The sequence below is a fragment of the Molossus molossus genome, unplaced genomic scaffold (assembly GCF_014108415.1).
Source record: "Molossus molossus isolate mMolMol1 unplaced genomic scaffold, mMolMol1.p scaffold_m16_p_13, whole genome shotgun sequence".
In the NCBI taxonomy this organism is placed as follows: domain Eukaryota; kingdom Metazoa; phylum Chordata; class Mammalia; order Chiroptera; family Molossidae; genus Molossus; species Molossus molossus.
This window is the reverse complement of record NW_023425348.1, coordinates 70,540,648-70,564,373: the sequence shown is the minus strand read 5'-3', so window position 1 is coordinate 70,564,373 and position 23,726 is coordinate 70,540,648. Positions and strand designations below refer to the sequence as shown.

At 36.7% G+C, this 23,726-nt stretch overlaps 1 protein-coding gene and 1 long non-coding RNA gene across 3 annotated transcripts in view; one reads left to right on the top strand and one right to left on the bottom strand.

Moving 5' to 3' along the window:
- Positions 1-4,730: 4,730 nt before the first annotated feature.
- Positions 4,731-22,925, bottom strand: LOC118628250. The gene is made up of 5 exons (XR_004959271.1): positions 22,836-22,925; positions 20,686-20,951; positions 17,762-17,913; positions 12,734-12,841; positions 4,731-4,898 (listed from the first exon to the last, which is right to left on the bottom strand). It is a non-coding gene; the product is annotated as an uncharacterized LOC118628250 (long non-coding RNA).
- The window catches only part of LOC118628249 (doublecortin domain-containing protein 1-like), a 74,680-nt gene continuing 58,236 nt past the window's right edge, over positions 7,283-23,726 (top strand). Inside the window, exons 1-4 of one of the 2 annotated variants that reach the window (XM_036259087.1) lie at positions 7,283-7,451; positions 20,444-20,713; positions 22,223-22,379; positions 22,853-23,015. In XM_036259087.1, coding sequence (XP_036114980.1) covers positions 7,288-7,451; positions 20,444-20,713; positions 22,223-22,379; positions 22,853-23,015 — 754 coding nt within the window. In that variant the 5' untranslated portion in view covers positions 7,283-7,287. The remainder of the gene's footprint in view (positions 7,452-20,443; positions 20,714-22,222; positions 22,380-22,852; positions 23,016-23,726) is intronic. The other variant, XM_036259086.1, reaches the window with a different exon arrangement.

Genomic DNA, 23,726 nt, shown 5'->3' with positions numbered 1-23,726 from the left:
TCTCCTAATGACCCAATGTCCCCCCAAGAGATTGAAAAGCTGATCATCTGAGGATTAAGTCCCCTTTGGTGGTGGATGTGGCTTTCCTTTAGGGTGTCTGAAGCTGTAACTTCCAGACTTAATGAGGCTCTACCAGTCTAGCTCCCTTCTGTTTTGTTAACTCTTAGCTGCCTATGCAAATAGTACCCCAGCTTTATTTATATTTGGAAGTATTTGAAACAAGTAGCTGGGGTATTGAAAATAAGTAATAAGCCTGGCTGGTGTGGCTCAGTGGTTGAGCATTGACCCATGCACCAAGAGGTCGCTGGTTGGATTCCAGTCAGGGCACATGCCCAGGTTGTGGGCTGGATCCCCAGTGGGGGGCATGCAGGAGATGGCCATTCATTGTTCTCTCTCATTGATGTTTCTCTCTCTCTCTCCCTCTCCCTTTCTCTCTAAAATCGAAAAAGGGGAAAAAAACTTATTAAAAAAAGAAAATAAGTAATAAAAAAATATGTTCTCAACAAATATTTAATAACAATATTTTCATTAAGAATGCATATGTATATAAACTGTATTTAATATGGTCCACTTTTAAAAAAATTTTTTCCTTTATTGATTTCAGAGAGAGATGAAGGGAGAGGGAGATAGAAATATTGATGAAAGAGAACATCGATTGGCCACCTCCTGCATGCCCCCCTCTGGGGATCTGGCCCACAACCTGGGCATGTGCCCTGACCAGGAATTGACCTGGTGACCTCTTGGTGCATGGGTCGATGCTCAACCACTGAGCCACACCAGCCAGACATATGGTCCACTTTTATTTGAAGAAAAGACTATATCTCTATAAAATCATAGATGAAAGTCTGAAACAAATATTCAGAAATTATAATGATGGCTAACTTCAAGGAAAGGAGATTATAAGGATTTTTTAATGCTTTTTTTTTTCTAATCTTAATATGGGAATTTACAATAACTTCAGTTATTATCAATCAAACTGTTTTTAGTGAGATAAATTAATTAAATTTGTTGCTACATTGATTGTATTAAAAATTCAACTAGTGGAGGAACCATGTTGTCTTGTTCAACATTGAATCCAATGTCTTTTTTAAAGTCTGGAAATCATTGTAAATAAATATTTGATGAATGTGTGGATGATAGGATCAGGATTAGCAAAGTAGTTTAGGGATAGCAAGTTTGGAGGGCCACAAAGATGCCTTTTATATGTTTGGGTAAACTTGATTTCTTTATTAGAACAATGGGTGACAGGATAATAAAGTGATGAGAATATGCAAGAACTGCTCTGCTAGCCATAGCTCTGGTAGCTCAGAATAAGGCAAAAGGGACATGGCTAGGTTTACCCTAGTACATTTAGTTTGTATAGTTGTATAATTATAGCTATTAAAACAAAACAATAAAAAATCTTTATCATTGAAATTTCAATAGGAAAAATAAAACATTAACAGGTTATTCTTTAATAGTTGCGAATTGTACATTCTTTTTCTTCAACTTCTATTTCTACTTTATTTCTTCCATTAAATTGTATCTTTTATGCTTGAGAGTCTCTCTTTTTTTAAATATATTTTTATTGATTTTTTAGAGAGAGAGGAAGGGAGAGAATCATCAGTGTGAGAGAGACACATCAATCGGCTGTCTCATGCACGCCCCCTACTGGGGATCAAGCCTGAAACCACAGCATGTGCCCTGACTGGGAATGGAACTGGGACCTCTCAGTCCATAGGATGCTGCTAAATCCACTGAGCCACACTTGCCAGGCAATGCTTGAAAGTCTTTTACAGGCCATTCTATCATACAGTAACTATACATTTTTAAGTGTCCTGTCACAATAAGGTTGTAAGTATTGAAAAACTTCCTCAGGATTGAATTTTTATTATAATTATGTTAGTACACAATTATTCGAAGCAGCATGAATATATTATCATTTTCTGATATTCACTAAATATATACAAAGTGCCCTGGCTGGTTTGGCTCAGCGGTTAGAGTGTCGGCCTGTGGTCCAGAGAGACCCGGGTTTGGTTCCCGCTAGGGGCACGTGCCTCGGTTGCAGTTTGTCCCCGGCCCTGGTTGGGTCGTGTGGGTGGCGGCCACTTGATGTGTCCCTTTCACGACAATGTCTCTCACTCTCTCTCCCCCTCCCACTCTATCTGAGCAAAAAATGGAAAAAATGTCCTCGGGTGAGGATAAAAAAATATATATATATACAAAGTAAAATTTACTGGAAATGTATATATTAGTGGTATAGATTGATGAGGACACTTAAAATTTTTTAATTAAAGAAATAGTGAAGTTGTCTCTTGGTTTGAGACCCTGGGATGGGCATAAAATGCCTCTCTGTTATAAAATGACAGAATAGAGACTTTTCAAGGACAAACTCTAGTTGGGACAGGCAGCTTCTTGGACAGATGCATTTTAGGAAATCGTGTGTGTGTGTGTGTGTGTGTGTGTGTGTGTGTATGGCAGGCATCTGGAAATTGACTTGCTTAAAACTGTCCACATTCACAGGCGCCTTGGAAAGTCTCCAGGTACTGTAATTGGTTCTTTAGTGCCCCAACGTGAAGATCACCAAGCCTCTCCTCTTCAGTCGCTGACACATGGCACCTACTGTGTGCTTCGCACATCAACTTTATGAAGTGGCTACTATTCTTAACCTTATTATACAAGTAGAGAAACCAATGCGTAAAGAGGTTATGTGACTTGTCTACGCATTACAGCTAGTAAGCGGGCAGTGGGGATGTGAACCCAGACACAGCAGCTCCAGAGTCCAGGCTCCTAACCACTGTGTACTTGAAAAAAGGGTCAAAGAAGAGATCCAAGTGTGGGCATGAGAGGAGAGCTTGTATCCATGTAAGATTGTTAAGAGATGAGAAGAAAAATGGTGCTTTTCCAATGTGTTGGTGAAAAGACTCTGTGTGAGTTAATAAAACATAAGGCAGTGCCTTTTTCTGTACTCCACTAGAGTTTCATAGTATTTAGTGTCAGTCAAGTTAAAATGAACACTTTTTACTTCTTTAATTTCTATTTAACAATAGTTCTCATTTAATTAATAATGTGCAGGAATATTATCTGAAAACCTATTGTATTCTGCGTTTCTGCTTAACCTGTTAATATGTTCTACTTTTAGTGAGGATGACACTGTTTTTATAGTAACATTACAGAAGAAATATTGCATTTAATTATGGCAATGATTTCACACTTACATAGCTCATTTCACCTAAAAGCATCCTGAAACTATTTTACATGGAGAAATGATTACCCCCTTCGGTGAAGATTAGGATTATAATCATGCATAAGTAAAAATTAAAACTATTGCAATATATCAAGAGATATTTTGAAATAGTTCGGAGCAGACTTTATTTTGGGATTTTAAATAAGTGGATTATATAATAAACACACCAGGACAGTCAAGGGATTTTGTTCTTCAAGGTGATTTACTCTCTAATCGTATAATTTTGCCTTGCTATACACAGCTGGATTTCTTACCGATAAGCATTCCCCAATTAGAAAGGACTTGACCTATGAAAGAATTGGACATTCGGTGGTTGTTATGGAAGCCTGGGAAGAGAACCTCGGACGTCCTACTGGGAGAAGCTTGAGGGGGGAGGGGGAGTTAGAGGCCAACAGCCCTTGGGTCTCCAGTTGGAATACCATGGAGTGCTGGGTAGACAAAAGTACTTTCTCTTATTAAACTATGTAGAAATACCTTTTTTTATTTTGATATAGATTCAGATTCATCTAACATTTTAAAAACATCTACCATGTGCCAAGCACTGTGCCACATACTTTCACGTTGACCATTTTATTTATTTATTTTATTATTATTATTATTTTTTTTTGTGGTATGTGCCCCTAGCAGGAACTGAACCCGGGACTCTCTGGTCTGCAGGCTGATGCTAAACCGCAGAGCCAAACTGGCCAGGGCTGACCATTTTATTTAATCCTCATAACCATGTGGATTACCTAGTTTTGTAAATGAAAGGACTAAAGCTCAGAAAGGTAATAGTATCCAAGGTTTAATAGCTAGTAAGTGGCAGAGAAAGACATGATTTTTTTCTTATGTGTTATAGGTGTGTATTCCTCCATTACACTTGTGAGTATAAATTATATTATAGTTCTTTAGCAGCAAGTCTAGTATCATACTCTTTGAGCTTCCTAGACTCTTGTAGATTTTCTAAGAACCTTAGGGGTTAATCACAGTTCAAAAGGGAAATCCTCCAGATGCCCTGGTGGTGGTCTATTTTTCTGTTGCTGCTGGTGGTATTGGTAGTGTTGCTGTGGTTGCTATAGCTTCGTACTGACCCACGTCACCACTGATGGCTCTACTGGTCTGTACTTACGGAAAGTCTTTGTGGCCCCAGTCCTCAGTTCCGCCTTGCAGGCTGACATGATCTTTGAAAGAGAAATATTAGGGTTCTAGGGAGAGACAGAACCAACTACACAAAGAGACACAGAGAGAGAGAGAGAGATTAACTGAATTACTTAAGGGATTGGCTCATGGTGATTGTGGAAGCTTGGGGAGTCCAAAAGGCCCAAAGCCCCAAATTACCGGACTCTCAGTTAAATTTAGATTCCTAGCCATTCTAGTGTCCCTCCCACTTCCTTGCTCTAAGCCAATACCATATATTTTAGATACTTGAAAGCAATTTAGTTCAAGGGCTAGCAGGAATTTCCAGAATAGGTTTGACTACACACAACAAAGATCCAAATTAACAGTGTTTTGAACAAGCCACAATTTTATTCCTTATGTAAAAGTCTGAAGGTAGGTAGTCCAGGGTTCACCTGGTACTCTGTGTTGTCAGACATTCAGACTCCTACTGTCCTCCTTGGGGCAAGGCTTTTATTCCTAGCATCATATCAAAGTTAAAGATGACCCATCTGGGGCCAGCCTTCATGTCTTCATTCTAGGTAGCAAAAAGGAGGAAAAAGAAAAGTAAACTCATTTGCACGGATCATGTCCACTAACATTTCATTGACCAGACTAGCTGGCCCTACCTAGCTGCAAGGAAGACCAGAAAATAGCCTTTATTTTGGACAGCCATATGCCTCAGTTAAAAGTCAGGGATTCCAGTGTCATAGAAGTGTCATAGAAGAATATAGCATAGAAGAATGGATATTGGCAGACAGTTGGCCATCTCTACCACAAAGAATTTACACAAGTATTAGAAGACATTAATATATGGACAAATCAGGACATTGAAATGCAGGTATTTTGATACATTTGATGTATTCTTAACACAGCAGCCAAAATTACCTTTAAAAACAAAAATCATATGACTCCCTTGCTCTGAACACTCCATAGACTCTCTGCTTCACTCGAAGTCGTAACAGCATCTTACAAGGCCCAATGTTATCTCTGTCCTATCCATTGCCTACGTATCCTCATCTCAACTACATTCCCTCTTACCCATCTATTTGTGCTGTTCCTTCCACCTGCAGGGCGTACCCCACCTTAGGCTTTCTCGCTCTGGATATTATATGGCTTACTCCCTTGTCTCTTTTAAGTGTTTGTCCAGATAGCACCACCTCACTGAGGCCTCTGCTGACAAACCTGTTTCAAATCGTAATTCCCTCCATCTCCATAACCCCAGTCTACCCGCCCTTGATCAATTTTTTTCCATAGCATGTATCACCTAATATCTTAACAATTTACTTATTCTTTTTTATTTATTTTTTTCTCTATTGATTTTAGAGAGGAAGGGAGAGGGAGAGAGAGAAACATCGATGAGAGAGAACATCGATTGGCCGCCTCCTGCATGTCCCCCACTGGGAATTTGGCCCACAACCTGGGCATGTGCCCTGACCAGGAATCGAACTGGTGACCTCTTGGTGCCTGGGTCAGTGCTCAACCACTGAGCTACACTGGCTGGGCAACAATTTACTTATTCTTTATATTTATTATTTATTATCTGCCTCCACTAGAATATAAGTTCCAAAAGGGCATAATTTTTTTTTCTACTTTGTTCAATAAAAAATTCTAAGTGCCTCAACATTGCCAAATACATTGTAGGTGCTCAATAAATAATCCATGGATGCAAGAATGCTTTTATTTCAGAATAGTGGTTGAAAGGTAGAAGTATTTTTTTTATTTTATTATCTTACAAGTCACATGCTTCCCTTAGTAGTGGTATGGCATGTTACCTTGGGACTCCAGAGATGAGGCTTTGTAGCCATTTGTATCAGCATTGTGAGAGGAAGCTATAACATAGAAAGGAACCTATAACATTCTTTTTGTTGTTGTTGTTGTTAATCCTCACCTGAGGATATTTTTCCATTGACTTTTAGATTGAGTGGAAGGGAAGGAGGGAAAGAGAGAGAGAGAGAGAGAGAGAGAGAGAGAGAGACCGATGTGAGAGAGAGATTTTGATTGGTTGCCTCCCACACAACCCTGACCAGGGCTGGGTACGTGGCCTTGACTGGGAATCGAACCCAAGATCCTTTAGTACGCAGGCCATCACTCTCACTGCTGAGCCAAACCAGCCAAGGCTATAACATTCTTTGATATTATTTCCTGTGTATGTTACTCAAGCTTTCTAGGTTGCAAATAAGAGAATCCCAGCCTTTAACTTAAGCAAAACAAAGGAGTCTGTTGGCTCACATACCCAGTTACCCAGGAAACAAGAGATGTGGTTGTTGTTGACAGCTAGTTTCAGGGATTCAAATGTTTTCATCAAGAATCTCTCTCCCTTTTTAATCTCTCTTTATCTCTCACTTTTGCTTTCATCTGTTTTGGTTTCACACATTGCTCTTGAAGCTAGCATTCCCGGAGAACAGGGCACTCACTGCTTTGTTTTCTTTATGGGGACTCTGATGTAGCAATTCCTGTGTCTGGGGAAGGCAGTTTGATTGGCTAGCCTTGGACACACTCCGCTGCTTGGGAAGCAAGGCCACAGAACTTACAGTCCCAGTAAAAGCAGGTGGAAGGTAGTTTCCAAAAGGGAAAGATGAAGGACAGACCAGAAAATAAGCATTTTCAGTAACATACTCCTCATGTTAAGTTTGTTTGAATAATAAGTGATTTTCTAGCAAACAACAAAAATTGAAATACTTTGCAACCAATTATCTTTTTTTTTCTTTCTCAAGGATGATTATAATAATGACTTAGATCTATAATCTTGTCTTCCTTGGGGCTGTCATCTCTGTTCATTTCTAATGAGATTTCACATTTAGCAACTGCTGTATAGTCTAGAACGTGATAAGGAGTAAATTGTAATTAATGCCTAGCCTCAATTTATAAACCAGGAGGATTTTATATTTTACATAAACATCATTCTTCCTTATTCTTAGCTGAAAATGGCAAACATAGAAACAGAAGATCACAGAGCAGCATTTTCTCAGTCTTCTTCATCACCCTTGACTAAGGCCATGAAGGTATCACAGCAAAACAACTCTGAAGTCACCTTCAATGGGGATACCATTCACTCAATTTACAAATATGTTTCAAATGATTTACCAAGGTAACAATATTATTTCAGCGGCTTAAACTGAATTCTGAGGGGGATAAAAGTGCTTCTCAAAAGTTGTCTGTGTAAGTGTCCAAGATTTGGTGGAGATTATGATGTCAGTAATAACTTAGAGCCAAGTTATGGGCTATGAAGGTTGTTGTCTGGGTTAGTCCTTCAATTTTTTTCTATTTTAAAAGATAGATGATGTAATTAACATACCTTACCTCTGGAGTCTGACTTGCCCTGTAGCATAATGATAGTAACAAGAATGGCAGGGAAGATAAGATTCACTATGTGCTAGGTAAGCTGAATTATACCTATTTAGTTCTCAAAGCAACCCTGGGAGAAATATAAGAGAGATAATATTTTAAATATCTCCATTTTACCTGTGAGGAAACAAAGACCTAGAGAAGTTCATGAACTTTACCAAGATCACACAGCTGGTAAGTAGAGAAGGTACAGTTTGAATCCACAGAGATCTAGCAGCCAGAACTCTTAACTATTATGTTCCACCACACTTGTCAGAAATATAAAGCAGATGAGACAAAAGTAGTTTTCCTCTATTGAAAAAGTGTCAGTCAGGTATTGATAACCCTATTGTTTAGCTAAATGTTATTAAATAGTCTTCACGTTAAACAGAAAACATGAACTATAAAAGCATTGAAGAAAATATTCATGAAATAGGGTGATGTTAATCTCTTTATAGAAATGCTAGGTCATATTTATATCTTAGAACAATTTGATTGTTTCTGTGTTTGTCAGCAAGTTTAGATGAAAATGAAATCTAGACTTTCAGCTAATCTTTGTTTTGCCTTATTCCTCTGAGTTCTGATGAATATTTGCAGTGGAAGAGATCATTTGTACAGTGTATAGCTAGATAATTTTGTAGAAAATTATTATCCAGTAGTTACAGAGACAAGCTACTCATGATAATTTTTTTCCCGATAAAATAATGGGAAAAAATTTAAATAGGATTTTTGAGTATTCCTTTATACAAGTGCCAATGCTAATAAAATGTGTATTTGCACATTTTATTGCCTGTAGAATTATTTTCCTTTCCAGTACTTACTATATTCACTTTTTGTTCCAACTGTCATTTGTGTATTTCTAGAAGCTTTATTTTTTTTTTTTTGTTAGAGCTAACTGTAATTTCATTTATTCTGTTTTTTTCTTTTCTTTTCTTTTTTCCCCTAATTTTCTATCTTTGATTCTGGGTCTCTTTAAGTGGCTTTCTAAATATATCTATATCTATATCTATATCTATATCTATATCTATATCTATCTATCTATCTATTTTTTAATATGCCAGTCTTTTTTTCATGCAACACTTTCCTACCACCTGTTTTGTTGTTGTTGTTGTTCAGATAGAGTGGGAGGGAGAGAGAGGAAGAGAGAGAGAGAGAAACATCGATGCGAAAGGGACACATCGAGTGGCTGCCACCCGCACGACCAACCAGGGCCGGGGACCAACTGCAACCGAGGTACCTGCCCTCAGCGGGAACCGAACCCGGGTCTCTCTGGACTGCAGGCCGACGCTCTAACCACTGAGCAAAACCAGCCAGGGCTCTACCACCTGTTTTTTACAGTTTGTTTTAATGTGCTTCTATTTCTTTGTCTGAATCCAGACTCCTTTTCTGTCACTATTGCCTGTTACCATCAACTTTGATTATGGTGTACCCAGAAAATGAAGTAAACCTCTTCTTAGCAATCGAATGGAAAGTCAAAAACAATGACCAGAGGTCTTTTATTTTAATGAAAATAAAATGATGAATTTTGAAAAAGGTCAAGTTGACAAAGACTAATGGAGATCTAAGATTCATGTACTAACATGATTATCAGAGAGAGGCAATTTTCTCGGTGAGTAAAGACATTTTCCCCTGATTGAGGTTAAAACTTTTCTTGTCTCATTCTTGTTTTCCTTGCCACTTTTCTTCCACCATCTTTGTGATCTCTTTATGAGAAACAGTTATGAAAATGTAGTCAACCTGTTCCTTATATCACAGAGATTTGCTTTTCTTCACTAATTAACACATTATACATTTTATAAAATATGCCTACATATATTAAATCCATTCATATGGTGATCAGTCCCTTTATTCTCATGTTATTATCTGATGTTATTAATTTGCTCTGTATTATATTCACATCACCCACTCCTCTCTTTCTTGTATTCTTTCATTGTTTTTCCTGTATCACTCTCTGCTACATTTATTTGTAACAGATTGAAAACTGTTGTGCCAGGATCCTTCCCTAAGAAAATGAATCACAACAGAATAAATGAGGTGAACACATTGTGCCAAAGGTCTGATCTTCCCATTTCATGACTTACCACTAACAGGTCAGATGACTGGAAGAGTCTAGTCTCATTCTTGTGGCAACTTCCAGGAAAGTAGCACAATAGGAAGCTTGTTCTATCCAGCTGTAGTCTAATGTATCATAGGGGACATAGATGAAAACATCGATTCCTGTATTTATTGGTCACAAGTATCTAGGAGCAGTTCTGCCATATTTATAGAAGGGGTCTCCAAATGCTGAGTAGATTTTAAAATAAAGTTGCATTTTAAAATTAAGAGAACATTGTAAAAAATATCTCTTTCTATCTCACATATAAAATATTTTGTTTAATGATTTTTAGCTGATGATCATCTAAGGATGCAATTTCATGGATTTTTTTTTTATCCATTATATCCTTTCAATCTTGCTTTCAAGGAGACTAACTGCACCTAATTCTTCACTCACTTTTTTATGTCCTTTTAGTTATCTTGGATATTTTTCATTGGAATTAGCCTGAGTCTTTTTTGAAATATAAACACTTGGCTAGATTGCCTGATTTCAGTATTCCAAAGAGGAGTTGTCGGTCCCCCCACGGAATGGGTAGCAGAAGACAGTGAAGGGGAGACAGCAATAGTGGAGGGAGCCAGGCAGCACCTCCGCTGTTTTCAGCCTCCATTGCCCAACAAGTCACACTTTCCCTAGTTCATATAGTTTCCATTTTTTTCTGTTAGTTAAAAAAAAAATCTCTCTAGATCTAAACATTCATATATTATTTCCTCAATGTCAAAAGACTGTTTCTTTTTAAAAATTTAAATTTCCTCTGGAAAAGTGATACATAATATCTATAACCTCCCCCAGTTTTAGATTTCAGATATAGCTTGTTTTTATTCCATTGCACTTTTGCACAAACAGAAGAATTCTTTTTTTCCTGTGGGGGGATGATTTACGTCCTGATATATCAATTGGGATACCCTTACCAACGTTTCTAGGCCAAACTAGAATTATAGTTTCTTCTGGTGTTGAAAATAAAATATGGACGAATTATTCATGTTTATTATTAACTTTCTATGATGTTTAAAACACATTTTATCTAACAACTGTAGGAAGTTATTTATATCTTTAGAGGTTATTTATTTCATCAAGTTTGGGGAAGGGTAGGATGAAGTTTTATAAGATGTGTATGCTTTATATACTCCAAAGATTTTTATACACGTTTACATTCACCAAACGTATGTGGGGTTATTTCTCTTATTGGTTGTATTCCAGTATTTTAAGGTGATGATTTATTATTGAATGTACTTAGGGTTATTTTTCTTTACATTTACATTTTCTTATTTGTATTTATTCCAATTAGAGAGTTTAATTACCATTAAAATGGTAATAGGATAAAGATAAGTTCTACAAATGACAATATTAAAAAAAAAGAAACATAACTCTTCAGGAAGGTTTAAATGCCATAAGAATATAAAGCGAGAAATATATGCTTGTCAAATATACAGTATAAATAAATAATTTAGATGAAAATGGTTGACTACATTTAACAAAGAGAGTACCAAATAATGACGAGCTAAAGAGTGGTTGTTAGATTTGATGTACTTCATAGTATATTGTAAGTAATTGCTATCCATAAAAATTCTATGGCTTCTGTATGAGAAAGAGAGACATTTTGACAGGCCACACTGGTATGAAGCGACAGCAAGTACAAATCCTTGGCAGCTGTCATTATCCTGCTGTTGCATTCACATCCAGACAGTGTGATAACTTGGACTTGCATGCTTGTTACTGAGCCATGTTCTGTCAAAGTAGCCACACTTTCTACTTGTGAATAGAATGATTGGCCACATGCAGATTACTGTCGCAGAAATCTGAACTCACCAAGATGCACTGTGTCTCCAAAAGGAAGAAAATTTTTAAAGGTCTATGTCATGTTATGCTTATGCTGACATTTCTGGTGAAATAGTTCTTATTAAGTAAGGTAGACTTTTTAGGAAATACCATATTAGTTTATATTTTATAACTCATTATAAAATTATTCAAAATTCGTAAATTTTCTGAATAAAGCTAAAAGTAAAGCAAGCATGATTAAAATGTTGATTGTGTAAGTTAGGCTACTACTAGGAAGTAACAGAAAACTCAACTGCAAGTAACTTTAAAAATGAGGAATAAATAGTCATTATCTCACATGACAAGAACTTCACAGGCAAGACAATTCTAGGGTTAAATTTAGTGGTTCTGCAGTGCTGTTCAAGAGCATGGCTCTTTGGCCCAGGCTGGTTTGGCTCAGCAGTTAGAGCATCAGCCTGAGGTCCAGAGAGACCCGGGTTCGGGTTCGTTCCGCTAAGGGCGTGTACCTCGGTTGCAGTGCCCCCCGCCCCCCCGGCCCTGGTTGGGTCATGTGGGTGGCAGCCACTCGATGTGTCCCTTTCACTGCGATGTTTCTCTCTCTCTCTCTCTCTCTCTCTCTCTCTCTCTCTCTCTCCCTCCCTCCCTCCCACTCTATCTGAACAAAATATCAAAAAATGTCCTCAGATGAGGATAAAAAAATAAAAAAGAGCATGGCTCTTTGTGTCTTTCCCACTGCCATCCTCAGAATATTAGTTAGAATTCAGCAGTTCTCAACCTGTGGGTCACGACCCCTATGGGGTCACCTAAGACCATCGGAAAACACATATTTCCGATGGCGATTAATAACAGTAGCAAAATTACAGTTATGAAGTAGCAACAAAAATAATTTTATGGTTGGGGTCACCACAACATGGGGAACTGTATTAAAGGGTCGCGGCATTAGGAAGGTTGAGAACCACTGGGTTAGATCCTTGGGTTTGACTCTTCCTACTCACAAGATGGCTCACCACAGTTTCACTCAACAATGTTTAATGAAAAATAATGTGATCACTTACCTCTCTTTTTCATTATGGAAAAAAAACTTTCCCCAGAAGACTTCTCCTCATGCCCCATTGGTCCAAATGGAATCACAAGCTAATAGCATAACTGGCAAGGTGTAAGGGAAATGGAATTACCGTCATTGGTGTTAGACCACTGAGGATTCCTCCCTGGAGCTGATCGGGGGCTACCTTCCATGGGAATATAAAGTGGTTGAATCCTCAAATGTAATCAACTGTTTTCATCTAAGGAAAAATCAGGGAAATGACTTAGATAAAATGAACATTACCTGACATAACTCTTGGCTTGAACTTTATTATATTTTATTTCTTAAATTGTGCTTGTTTTTTGTCAGTAGCATTTTTGTAACATTTTTGCATGATGTCATAATTATCAAAGAATAATTCCTGCATACCAATCTGGTTGAGTTCCCCTGAAAGTGTAAAATATGTAAAACAAGCCCTGGCCAGTTTGGCTCAGCAGTTAGAGTGTCGGCCCTCAGACCAAAGAGTCATGGATTTGATTCCAGTCAAGGTCATGTACCTCAGTTGCAGTTTGGTCCCCAGCCCTGGTCATGGTCCTGCGGGAGGCAACCAGTTGATGTGTCCCTCTCATGTCAGTGTTTCTCTCTTTCTCTCCCTCCCTCCCACTTCATCTGAAGATAAATAGAAAAATCTTTAATCCTCTGGTGAGGATTAAAAAAATATATATGTAAAACAAGGATCTTACCTTTGTAGAATGGTATTTTAAATCATAAAGCAAACATATCAGTATGCAAAACAGTGTCAATTCACACACACACACGCACGCACGCACGCACGCATGGGACCTGGGGGGAGAATGATTTAGAATAAGGATTGACTAGGATCTGGTGGGGTTAACTCCTCTTTTGTGTTTTGTCAGCTTGAACAGTTTTGTTGAGGCCTTCTCTATACCCCTAGCCTCTGTATTTCTCTTTTATAGTAACCAGGACTTCCTTCACAGTAATTGCAAATTTCTTTGTGTGACTATTTATTTAACGTGTATCTCTTCTACTAGACAGTTATTATGGAAGAGGTTTCTAGAAATCATAAGCACCGAGTTCAGGTTAACACTTATTAAATATGTATTTATTGAAAGATGTACAGTAATGGGTATAGATACACTGAGTGAACACCACTGGCAAAAAGGTATACAGATAAGAATTATGGAAGGCAATGAGGTGCAGTTATAGGTCAATATATTACAAGGGGCAATGAGCAGCATCAGTTGGTAGAATTCCTAGAATATGAGTTCAACAAATATGACTTTATTAGTTTTCCCCAAATTGCTATAAAAAGCCATTAAGTAAGATTCACTAGTGCTATTTAGGCAAAGGAAATGAGAAGAAAAATTGCTCTTGTCAAAATTAGAGTCATACACTTAAATCTAATCTTCTGCTTTTCTCTACTCCTCCCTGAATATATTTTCTTATACTTTTAGATCTCACATCTTAACTTGGTTATTGCTTTGTGAAACAAAAATTGTAAAATAGATTAAGTGGAAATCAATGAGAGTAAAGCATAATTAAACACTAGCCTGGGTTATCAAGGGGCTTGTAAATTCCATAATATATAAGATCTGTCCCTGATAATCTGTTTGGTTATAGTAGAAAGCTGACATGCAGTTGAGTTATAGTACTGTTTGAAAAAGAGATAAATGCTTAGATAACTTATTAATATGACTTTGTAATTCTGTGATTTATCATATCCATTGTATCATATGTAGAAGTTGTCTAAACGATGTATTCACCTGAAGTTCAATAATTTTTAATTAACTGATAGCTTTAATTCATACTTATTTAAGGTTAAATTTTGACATTTTAATTCGTCTTCCTAAGCACACATAAAATTATTTATATAGTTTATATGCATATTAACACACATAACCACATTTGTTCTTTGGTTTCTTTTATGACCTAATTTTTAATAAATTATTCAGATTGCTAAAATAAATAATCTTTTTTTCAATAATTGACTATAAACTAACTCAGCGATAATGTAACTGTTGTTTTTTTAGAAGAAACATACCAGAACATTTACATCCAAGTGAATACCTCCCCTAATCTCCCCACCACCTTAAAATAATACATTATCATCTCAAAGCATTTTTTAAGTTCTACTTTGGATTTTCCTGACAGCGTCTGTGACACATTCTTTTAAATATCTTGAATTATGTCAAAACTTAATCTTAAGTAATTATATTAGAATTTTCCAGAAAATAAAATATGTGGATCTAAATTTTATTATCCATTATCTAAAAAAATGAATAATAAAACCTGGGTAATTATATAGCTAGTATGGTAAGCAGAAATTTAATATGGTTCCCAAGATTCCCACCCTCTGGTATATATATGCCTGGTATAATTCCCTCTTCTTGGGTGTGGGTGGAATTGTGAATATGGTAGGATGTCACTCCCATGATCAGGTTACATTAAATGACAAAGGACAGTTTTGCAGATGTGGTTCAGGTACATAATAGTTCTTTCTAGTTAACCAAATGGGAGATTATCCTGGATGGGCCTGACCTAATCAAATCAACTCTTAAATGAGAGTTTAGAGAGATCAGAGTTAGAAAAGTCAGAGAGGTGAGTGAGTCTACTGTCTTCAGAGATAATAGTCACTGTGAGTTCTGTAGCTGTAAAGAACCAAATTCTGGCAAAACCTGAATGAGCTTGGAAGAAGACCCTGAGCATCAGATGAGGCTGTAGCCCCAGCTGGCACCTTGATTTCAGCATTTTGAGATCCCGAGTAGAGGGTCCAGCTAAGCATTGCCTAGACTCCTGATACATGAAAACTGTGTAGTAATAAATAGGTGCTGTTCTAAGCCACTATGTTTGTGGTAATTCATTGCACAACCATAGAAAACTGATATAGATAGATAGATAGATAGATTGATAGATAATTGATTGATTGATAGATAAATCGATATTTTTTAAAGCTATGTTTTTGAAGTAATATGGTTGATGTTCTTGTGTCAATCTAATTAATATATAGTGGCTTTTAGTTTTCAGCCTGAAAAAAAAAAAAATGCTTTTATACCAGTGGTAAAAGAAATAATACAATGACAGATTAGAACATTTGAAAGAAAGTGAGGTCTAGCATTTTAGATAGTAGGAAAGAATTAATGAGATATAATGATCCCAGCTATCAAATCTACCAGAGCTGATGTCAGTGCATAGGAAGGAAGTACATTCCTATATACAAAAGTAGCATAGAAATCCTACTGAAAAAGGAACTACTTGAAGTCTGTGTATATATGAATTATTTGCACATTTAATAAAAGATTTACAATAGAGACATAGCATAGACTTCCAGGACAAGATAATAATACTGACATAGAATATTAAAAATAAAATCTGTATTATAAAATTAGCTCAAGTTCCAGAATGTGGTAGAAAGTGTCATCATTAAGTGAGGTTATTCATTTTTTTTTTTTTTTTTTAAGATAAAGGACCATTTCCTAGAATAATTGGTTGTAGGAATTAATATGGAATTCTTACACCCATCCATGGGGACTTCAGATGAGCCAATAAATAAATGTAACCATAGCACTAAACTTAATTTAGTATTAGTTGAAAAAGACAAAGTTCAAGAAAACTATCATATAACATATAATTTTATAAAAGACAGCTACAACAAAATATAGATCTTAAAATAAAATATAAAGTAAAATCTATATAATTAATAAGTCATAGAAAATATAGGAAAGACAGGATGCAAAGCCTTAAGGATGGCCATGCAGGGCAGAATTTTGGAGCTGAGCTTCTAGCATAAAACCAGCAGCTGTTAAAGACAAGTACAATAAATGAATATGATGTGTTCTAAGGTTCTTGCATTGAATTTATATTGTAACATCTAGCGTTTCGACTAAAAGTAAGGTTAAACAATATAGTGTAACAACCTAAGTAAAATGAAATAACATAAAATTATTATTTAACCCTAGGGAAAAAAAGGAACAAAAAGGGACATAGAACAGATAGGAAAAATAAAAAACAAATAATAAGATTACAGGCTGAGTTCTCAATTAAAAGACAAAGACTGTCTTAGTGAAGTAGATAACTGTGAATACATATTCAATGTAAACAAGCTATGCAGCCGGAGTGGCTCAGTGATTGAGCATTGACCGATGCACCAACTGATCACTGGTTTGATTCCTGCTCAGGGCACATGCCCAGGTTGTGGGCCAAATCCAAAGTGGGGGTCATGCAGGAAGTGGCCAATCAATGTTCTCTCTCATCAGTGTTCTCTCTCTCTCTCTCTCTCTCTCTCTCTCTCTCTCTCTCTCCCTTCCTTTTTCTCTAAAAAATAAAGAAAACAAAAATTTTTTAAATGTAAACAAGCTAAGTTCTCAATTAAAAGACAAAATAGTCTTGGTGAAGGAGACTACTGTGTGAATATCTACTACATGTAAATAGACTAAATTCTCAAAAGGCAAAAAGTGTCTTTGAGAAGAAGATAACTCTGAAGTTAATATATATAAATCTGGAGATAGAGGGAAATTCACTTTAATAAAGCTGAGTGACATGGGATTTCCAAGAGATTTTTGCAGAGGGCTAAAAAAGGATTTTTGAAAGAAAAATCTTGGGAGACACAAAAGAAAGAAAGAAAAACGGGGAGAATACAACTATGGTGACTTCAATACATATAGCTATGAAAGCTGTATTAACTGAAGAGCACTACTGGTTTACCACTGCTAATGTACGTCTAAGTCCTTTGCCCACCTCCCTTTGCCCTACCATATTCTAAATTTCAGCTCCCCTTCTTGTAGCTCTCCTTTTTTCCTAAACTCTTACTTACTATTTCTAACTAATAGTAAGTAAGGATGTTTTAGTGTTAATGAAAATAACATTATAGGATGATGGCTAAGTGTGGAGATTGTGGAGCCAAACTGCCTGGATTTGAATCATGCCTCTGACACCTGGCTGCTGTGTGACCTTTGGCAAGTTACTTAAGCCCTCAGTTTACTCATCTGTAAAATGGGGAAAATAATACAGGGCTGTTTGAGGATTAAATGAAACTATAAGTAAAGTGCTTAGAATAGTAGCTGTCACTCTAAGTGCTATGTAAATATTAGCTATTAATATTGTTATTATTAATATCAATACCATTTATTCTTTGTCGGGCCTGTGGGCTGGATTAGAGTACCTGTAACTGGTCAAGTAAGGGCTAAAATCTGGTGGAGCTGTTCAAGGAAGACTCTTCGGAACTCTGCCTACAGCTTGAGCGGCGGCACGGTCCAGGTGACTTCATATAGTAGGGTTGAGAGGTATTTCTTCTCCCCACACCTGCACTGGAATCTGTGGGAACACAACAAGCAGCACCTTCACCTGACCCTCATTGTTCCCGTGATGGGCAGTGACGCAGTGGAGTGGTGAGATGACACAGCCGTGACTCCCACCAACAGAGTTTTATAGGAACTTGGGGACACTTTTAGGAGTTATAAGGTACCATTTTGGGGACTCAGAAAATAAATTGGGAGGATTTTGAGCGGGGGACAAAGTCCTGTATTACAATGATGGGAATATCATGCTGGCAGTTTATTTGCTCACCCTGAAGGTTGACATTAAGAAGAACAGTCCTTCCTTGTAGTCCACATCCCTTTGGATCAACACTGACAACAAACTATTGGGCCAAGATGGTTCAGGACTAGGCTTATAAGCAATATTACATTCTTCTGTTTATGATTAGAAGTGAATGGCTAATATTAAAATAATCAGAAGTGTCAGAATAGCCTTTGAGTAGTTGTTAAATGAAAAAAACGTGGTAGTTAAATGGTGTGATGTATTTTAGTGAGTAATTCTTCAATCAATCAGTGGACAGAGTTTCTGCTTATCTCAGTGTGCTATCTAGGCACGCAAGCCCCTGCCAGGTATGCTTTCCTCCTTTGGGAGGCATCGAGAGCCCTTCTTCCTCTAACTCCTCTGTTCCTTATTATCCTGCGGTCCTACCCACAGTATTTTGGGTGAGTGATGGTTAGTTTCCTATCCACAGTCTTGCCAGTGGTTTATGAGGTCATCTAGCTTGAGAGTTCTACCCAACAGGAGTGTCCTTTACTGGCTATTGATGAAATTAAACTTTTTGGGGAATTAAATGTGAGACATGCCGAGAGAGTCTGCAGAAAGTAATGCGTAGACAATGGAGTACTATGCAGCTGTAAGAAAGAGAGATCTCTTATCCTTTGAGATGACATGGAGGGACCTGGAAAGTATTATCCTAAGCAAAATAAACCAAACAGAGAAAAACAAGTATCATATGATCTCACTTATTTGTGGAATATAATGAACATAACAGTCTGAGGAATGGGGTAGTCCCAGCGATGTGGAAGTGGGATACAAACTGACAATCCCCAGAAGAGGGGGTGGGGGGAGGGAGATAAACCACAGAACTTATATGCATGTATGCATGAACAATGGACATGGACAACAAAGCTGGGGACAGGGCAGGGAGGGTGGGGGAGGGGGTATCAGTGGGGAAAAAGGAGAAACATTTGTAACAAAAATAAATTAATTAAATAAAATAGAAAAAAATAAATAATAGCAAAAAAATAAAATAAAAATGTGGTTGAATGTAAAAAAAGAAAGTAATGTGTAGAATTGGGGAGACACATAGGGGGAGTTAGAATTTCCATGAGAAGTGAGGAGGAAGACAGAGGTAGGTTAGGTGATAATGATACAGGAAGAGGAAGCAGATAGACACAAGAGGAAGCAGGAGAGATGAGGTTGCTGAGTCAAAAAAGTGGCAGTCTAGCCCTGGCTGGTTTGGCTCAGTGGTTAGAGTGTCGGCCTGCAGACCAAAGGGTCATGGGTTCAATTCCAGTCAAGGGCACATACCTGGGTTACAGGTTCAATCCTGGCTCCGGTCGGGGGCGGGGGGGCGGGGGGCAACCTATGTGCTTCTCGCACATCAATGTTTCTCTCTCTCTCTCTCCTCTACTCTCTCTAAAAATCAATGGGAAAAGATCCTTGAGTGAGGAATAACAACAAAAAAAGTGGCAGTCTACTAGAGTTGTTCTTACGTGACTAGTGTTATCTCACAGAGTAGTGAATGGCTTTCTAATTCTCTCTGTGCCTTCCTGGAGTGGCTTTACTTTCCTAACGTTCTGTGTATTCTGGTAGTAAGCTGTATTACCTGAAACCCTCAGGCTGTGTGAATTTCGGTGCCAAAGCCGGGACAGTCCTGAACAAACCAGGGTGAGTTAGTCACCCTAATCTCAGGTCTGCTCTGAAGCCTTTACCAACGTTATTCCAGCCTACATACATTTGCCTTCAAGGAGTTCTCTTTCGCATTTAAAGTTAATACACACCCACAATTCTAAGCAGTTTATCTAACATATATATATTCTCTCTGTATTAGAGGTTAGTTTGCAAGTTTCTCAAGGGTAGGAAACACATCTGTTTAACTTCTGTATTTCTTAATATTTTGCAGAGTACTAGTGTTTAATAAATTAATCTAAGAATTTAAAATTTTTACTTACATTGTTTCAAAGGTTACACAGCTTTATTCTTTAAGAAAGTAATTAAATTTAATGGTTATGAATTTGGGTATTATCCTAGGAGAGGCTTGAGTTCAATTCCTCCTTGCCAAATAACTGATTATTTGAGCTCGGGCAAGTTAATTAGCCTGTCTGAGCCACAGTTTCTTAAATCTGGAAAATGGGAATAAAAATAGTACCCACTTCCCAAGGTTATTGTAAGGATTAAACAAAATAATGGCTAAGTGTGTAGTGTTTTGTCTAGCACACAGCACAAAACTGGTTATTATGTAGTAGTTGTTAATAAGTGATGACAAATCAATTCACTGTATTCTTCCATGCATTGTTTCTTCCAGGGAGGATATGTCATCCCAGGCAAAAGCAGTTATTAAAACTACTGAGAATTATTTGCAGCCTCAGTTTGGCCCCAACAGACTGTTGCTTTCAGCAGCAATATCAGAAGGGTCAGGACTTCAAGATTGCTCCCCACATCAAACAGCATCAGATCATAGCCATGAGGATATATCAGACCCAGATAGCTACAAATCAAACAGTGAAAACAATTCTGGTTTCATATCAGCATCCAAGAGAAACAGACCTGTCAGTGCTCCAGCGGGTCAACTGAGGTAATCAAAGCTGTCCTCTGTTCTTTTTAACCAACTGTTGAAGCTGTTTCCTTTGAGCAGAACTTATAATGATTCGGTTGACTATTTCAGTCATCTGTAACACATCTCCATCTCTAGGGTTTTGTTTCTGTTTTTGTTTATTTTATTTATGTTTTTCTTTGAAAGCACAGAAGTAGAATGTTGTTAATTACACTTATGGAAAACATGAGGTGCACTTCAACCTGGATAACATAAAACTCTGAAAAAAAATAGTGGAAGCAGAATTAGTCTCGGACCATGAAATATCTTTGCTTATGAGATATTTGTTTAAAAATAGAAATGCAGCCCTGGCCAGTTTGGCTCAGCGGTTAGAGCGTCCGCCTGCGGTCCGGAGAGACCCGGGTTCGGTTCCCGCTAAGGGCACGTACCTCGGTTGCAGTTTGTCCCCGGCCCTGGTTGGTCGTGCGGGTGGCAGCCACTCGATGTGTCCCTTTCACATCGATGTTTCCCTCTCTCTCCCTTCCTCTCTCTCCCTCCCACTCTATCTGTACAAAAAATGGAAAAATGTCCTCGGGTGAGGATAAAAAAAAAAAAAAAAAAATAGAAATGCATACTGTTGGTATTTAAGCAATATTTCAAAGTAAAATTAAATTATAATGAACTTATTGTAAAACTGTTTTATGTATTTTTCGCATCAGGGTTGTTATTAACTAATAACCTAAGAGTGTGTGGATAAGATAAAATGTTTGTGAAACAAAATCAAGTCAAGGAGCTGCTACTCCCATTATTTTCATATGTTGGAATCGGTGGATATATTGTGACTTTTATTTCCCTAAAATGTTTATTTTAAAATGTTTATTTTGCCTTCTGTAGCATTAAGAATGAACAGGATGAGTTAGAGAAGTCTGCAGTAAAACACTGGACATGATAGTCATTTGCATGCAATTTTGCCGAGAAAATAATTGGGATTGACACTGGTTCTGACTGAAGACACAACTCAGAGAAGACAAAACTTCTCTTACTGCCTCCAAAATCAGAACTAATCTAAAATTACAGTTTAGAATAAAAAAGTTAGTTATAATCTAGTTGAATTTGAAATCTTTAAAAAAAAATCAAAGAACTTTGATCAACATGAAAACTTAAAGGAAAATTTTTGCCATTTACTATTCTATGATGTTAAGAACATATTGCTATTTTTTTTTTTTTTTGGCTTTCTATCAGAACATAATATATAAATTTAATTTTTTAAAATGAGTGTTGTGATGTTTTTATAAGTAAAACGATAAATGATTAAAAGGATTTATCCTAAGATATGTGTTTTACATGCAAACTTATCCTGTATTAAGTGTTTTTAAATATTTAAGTAGTTATATACAATTATACCCTATAAAAAGTTTTTTTTGTTTTTTTTTTAAGAATACTTACAAATAGCCATTAGGGCTATATCTCTAAAAAATATCCAGGATAATATCTTTTTTAATGTTTTAGCTAATTAACATGCACCAATTTTTGCTTTTTTTTTCTCTTCAGAGTTGCAGAGTTCTCTTCGTTAAAATTTCAGTCGGCCCAGAATTGGCACAGACTCTCTCAAAGATATAAACTTCAGCCCAGAGTGATTAGAGTAACAGCTTACAAAAATGGATCTAGAACGATCTTTGCCAAAGTGACTGTACCAACCATCACCTTGGTAACTAGTGTTCACAGTTTTCAGTGCTTCATGTCTTCTCTAACTCTCTTTATACCATAAAAGATGAGAAAAATGACGTTATGTTAAGATTTTCTCCTTAGTAATATGAATCTATAAATTGCTTATATATACATAGCACTCATAGGCATTTCTTTCCTTTTTCACTAATATACAAATAGTATATTTAGTTAAACACATACAATGGCTTTATATCTTGTAGGATTATAAAAACCTTTAACTGACAGGACATTTAAGGACTGAAATTAGACAATCATTAGATATTCTTAGTGCTGTGATTTACCTTTTATTTGTATATTTTCAACTGCTAGAAAATAACTCTATTAGTAGAGTTACTCAAGTTAACTCTGGCAATTGACTCAAGTTTCTAGTTTGTTGTTAGCACCTTTTGTGTCCTGGAAATGTGTTTCTCTCCTTTTGTGAATCACGTTCTCTTACCTCTTGCTGTCTTCCAGTTGCTAGATCAGTGCACGGAGAAGCTGAATCTGAACATGGCCGCACGACGAGTGTTCTTGGCAGACGGCAACGAAGCCCTCGAACCTGAAGATATACCCCATGAAGCCGATGTTTACATTTCAATGGGAGAGCCCTTTTCAGATCCATTCAAAAAAATTAAAGGTAAAAAAAGAAAAAAAAATTCTACCCCCACATACAGTAAATTGCTTGAGGGATGCAATTAAAAAATGATCTTCATCCTGTCTTTTTTGCATGGTTTAACAAAACTAATGTTTACGCATTTACAGCTCAGTAAGAGGATAATGTGGTTAATGAAAGAAAAATCCACTGACAGCCACGTTTATTGCCCTTCATTAGCATTGGTGCTTAATTTAATATAGATCTGAATAGACATTAGGGAGCCTGCAGGAGGTTAAATGGTGAAAATATAATAAATTAAATCAGAGATTATTGAATTTACTGTTTAGTTTCTGTGACACCCAACAGACATAATTCATTAGACTTACTGTCTCAGAAAATAGTTCAAAGTTTCAAGTATCATTTATTCTTTCACACTCTTGGTCTTTTTTCAGATGGCATTAACATAATTATAAAAATGTGGCCAGAAATGAACACATAATTTTTATATACATGTAATTTTTCTAATAAAATTTTTCATAAGGTAAATGCTACAGCTTGACTTTTTTTTTTAACCTTGACATGTATATTTACTTATATGCATAATAAAAATGATAATAATATAAATTATATATGAAATATAAACATATTTTAGAGATATTTGCAGGTAAGATCTCTTTTTTAAAAGTGCATTTAAATTTTCTAAAATAGAAAACATTTTTCTTTCTTTAGTGGTAAAGAATACATTTTAAGGGA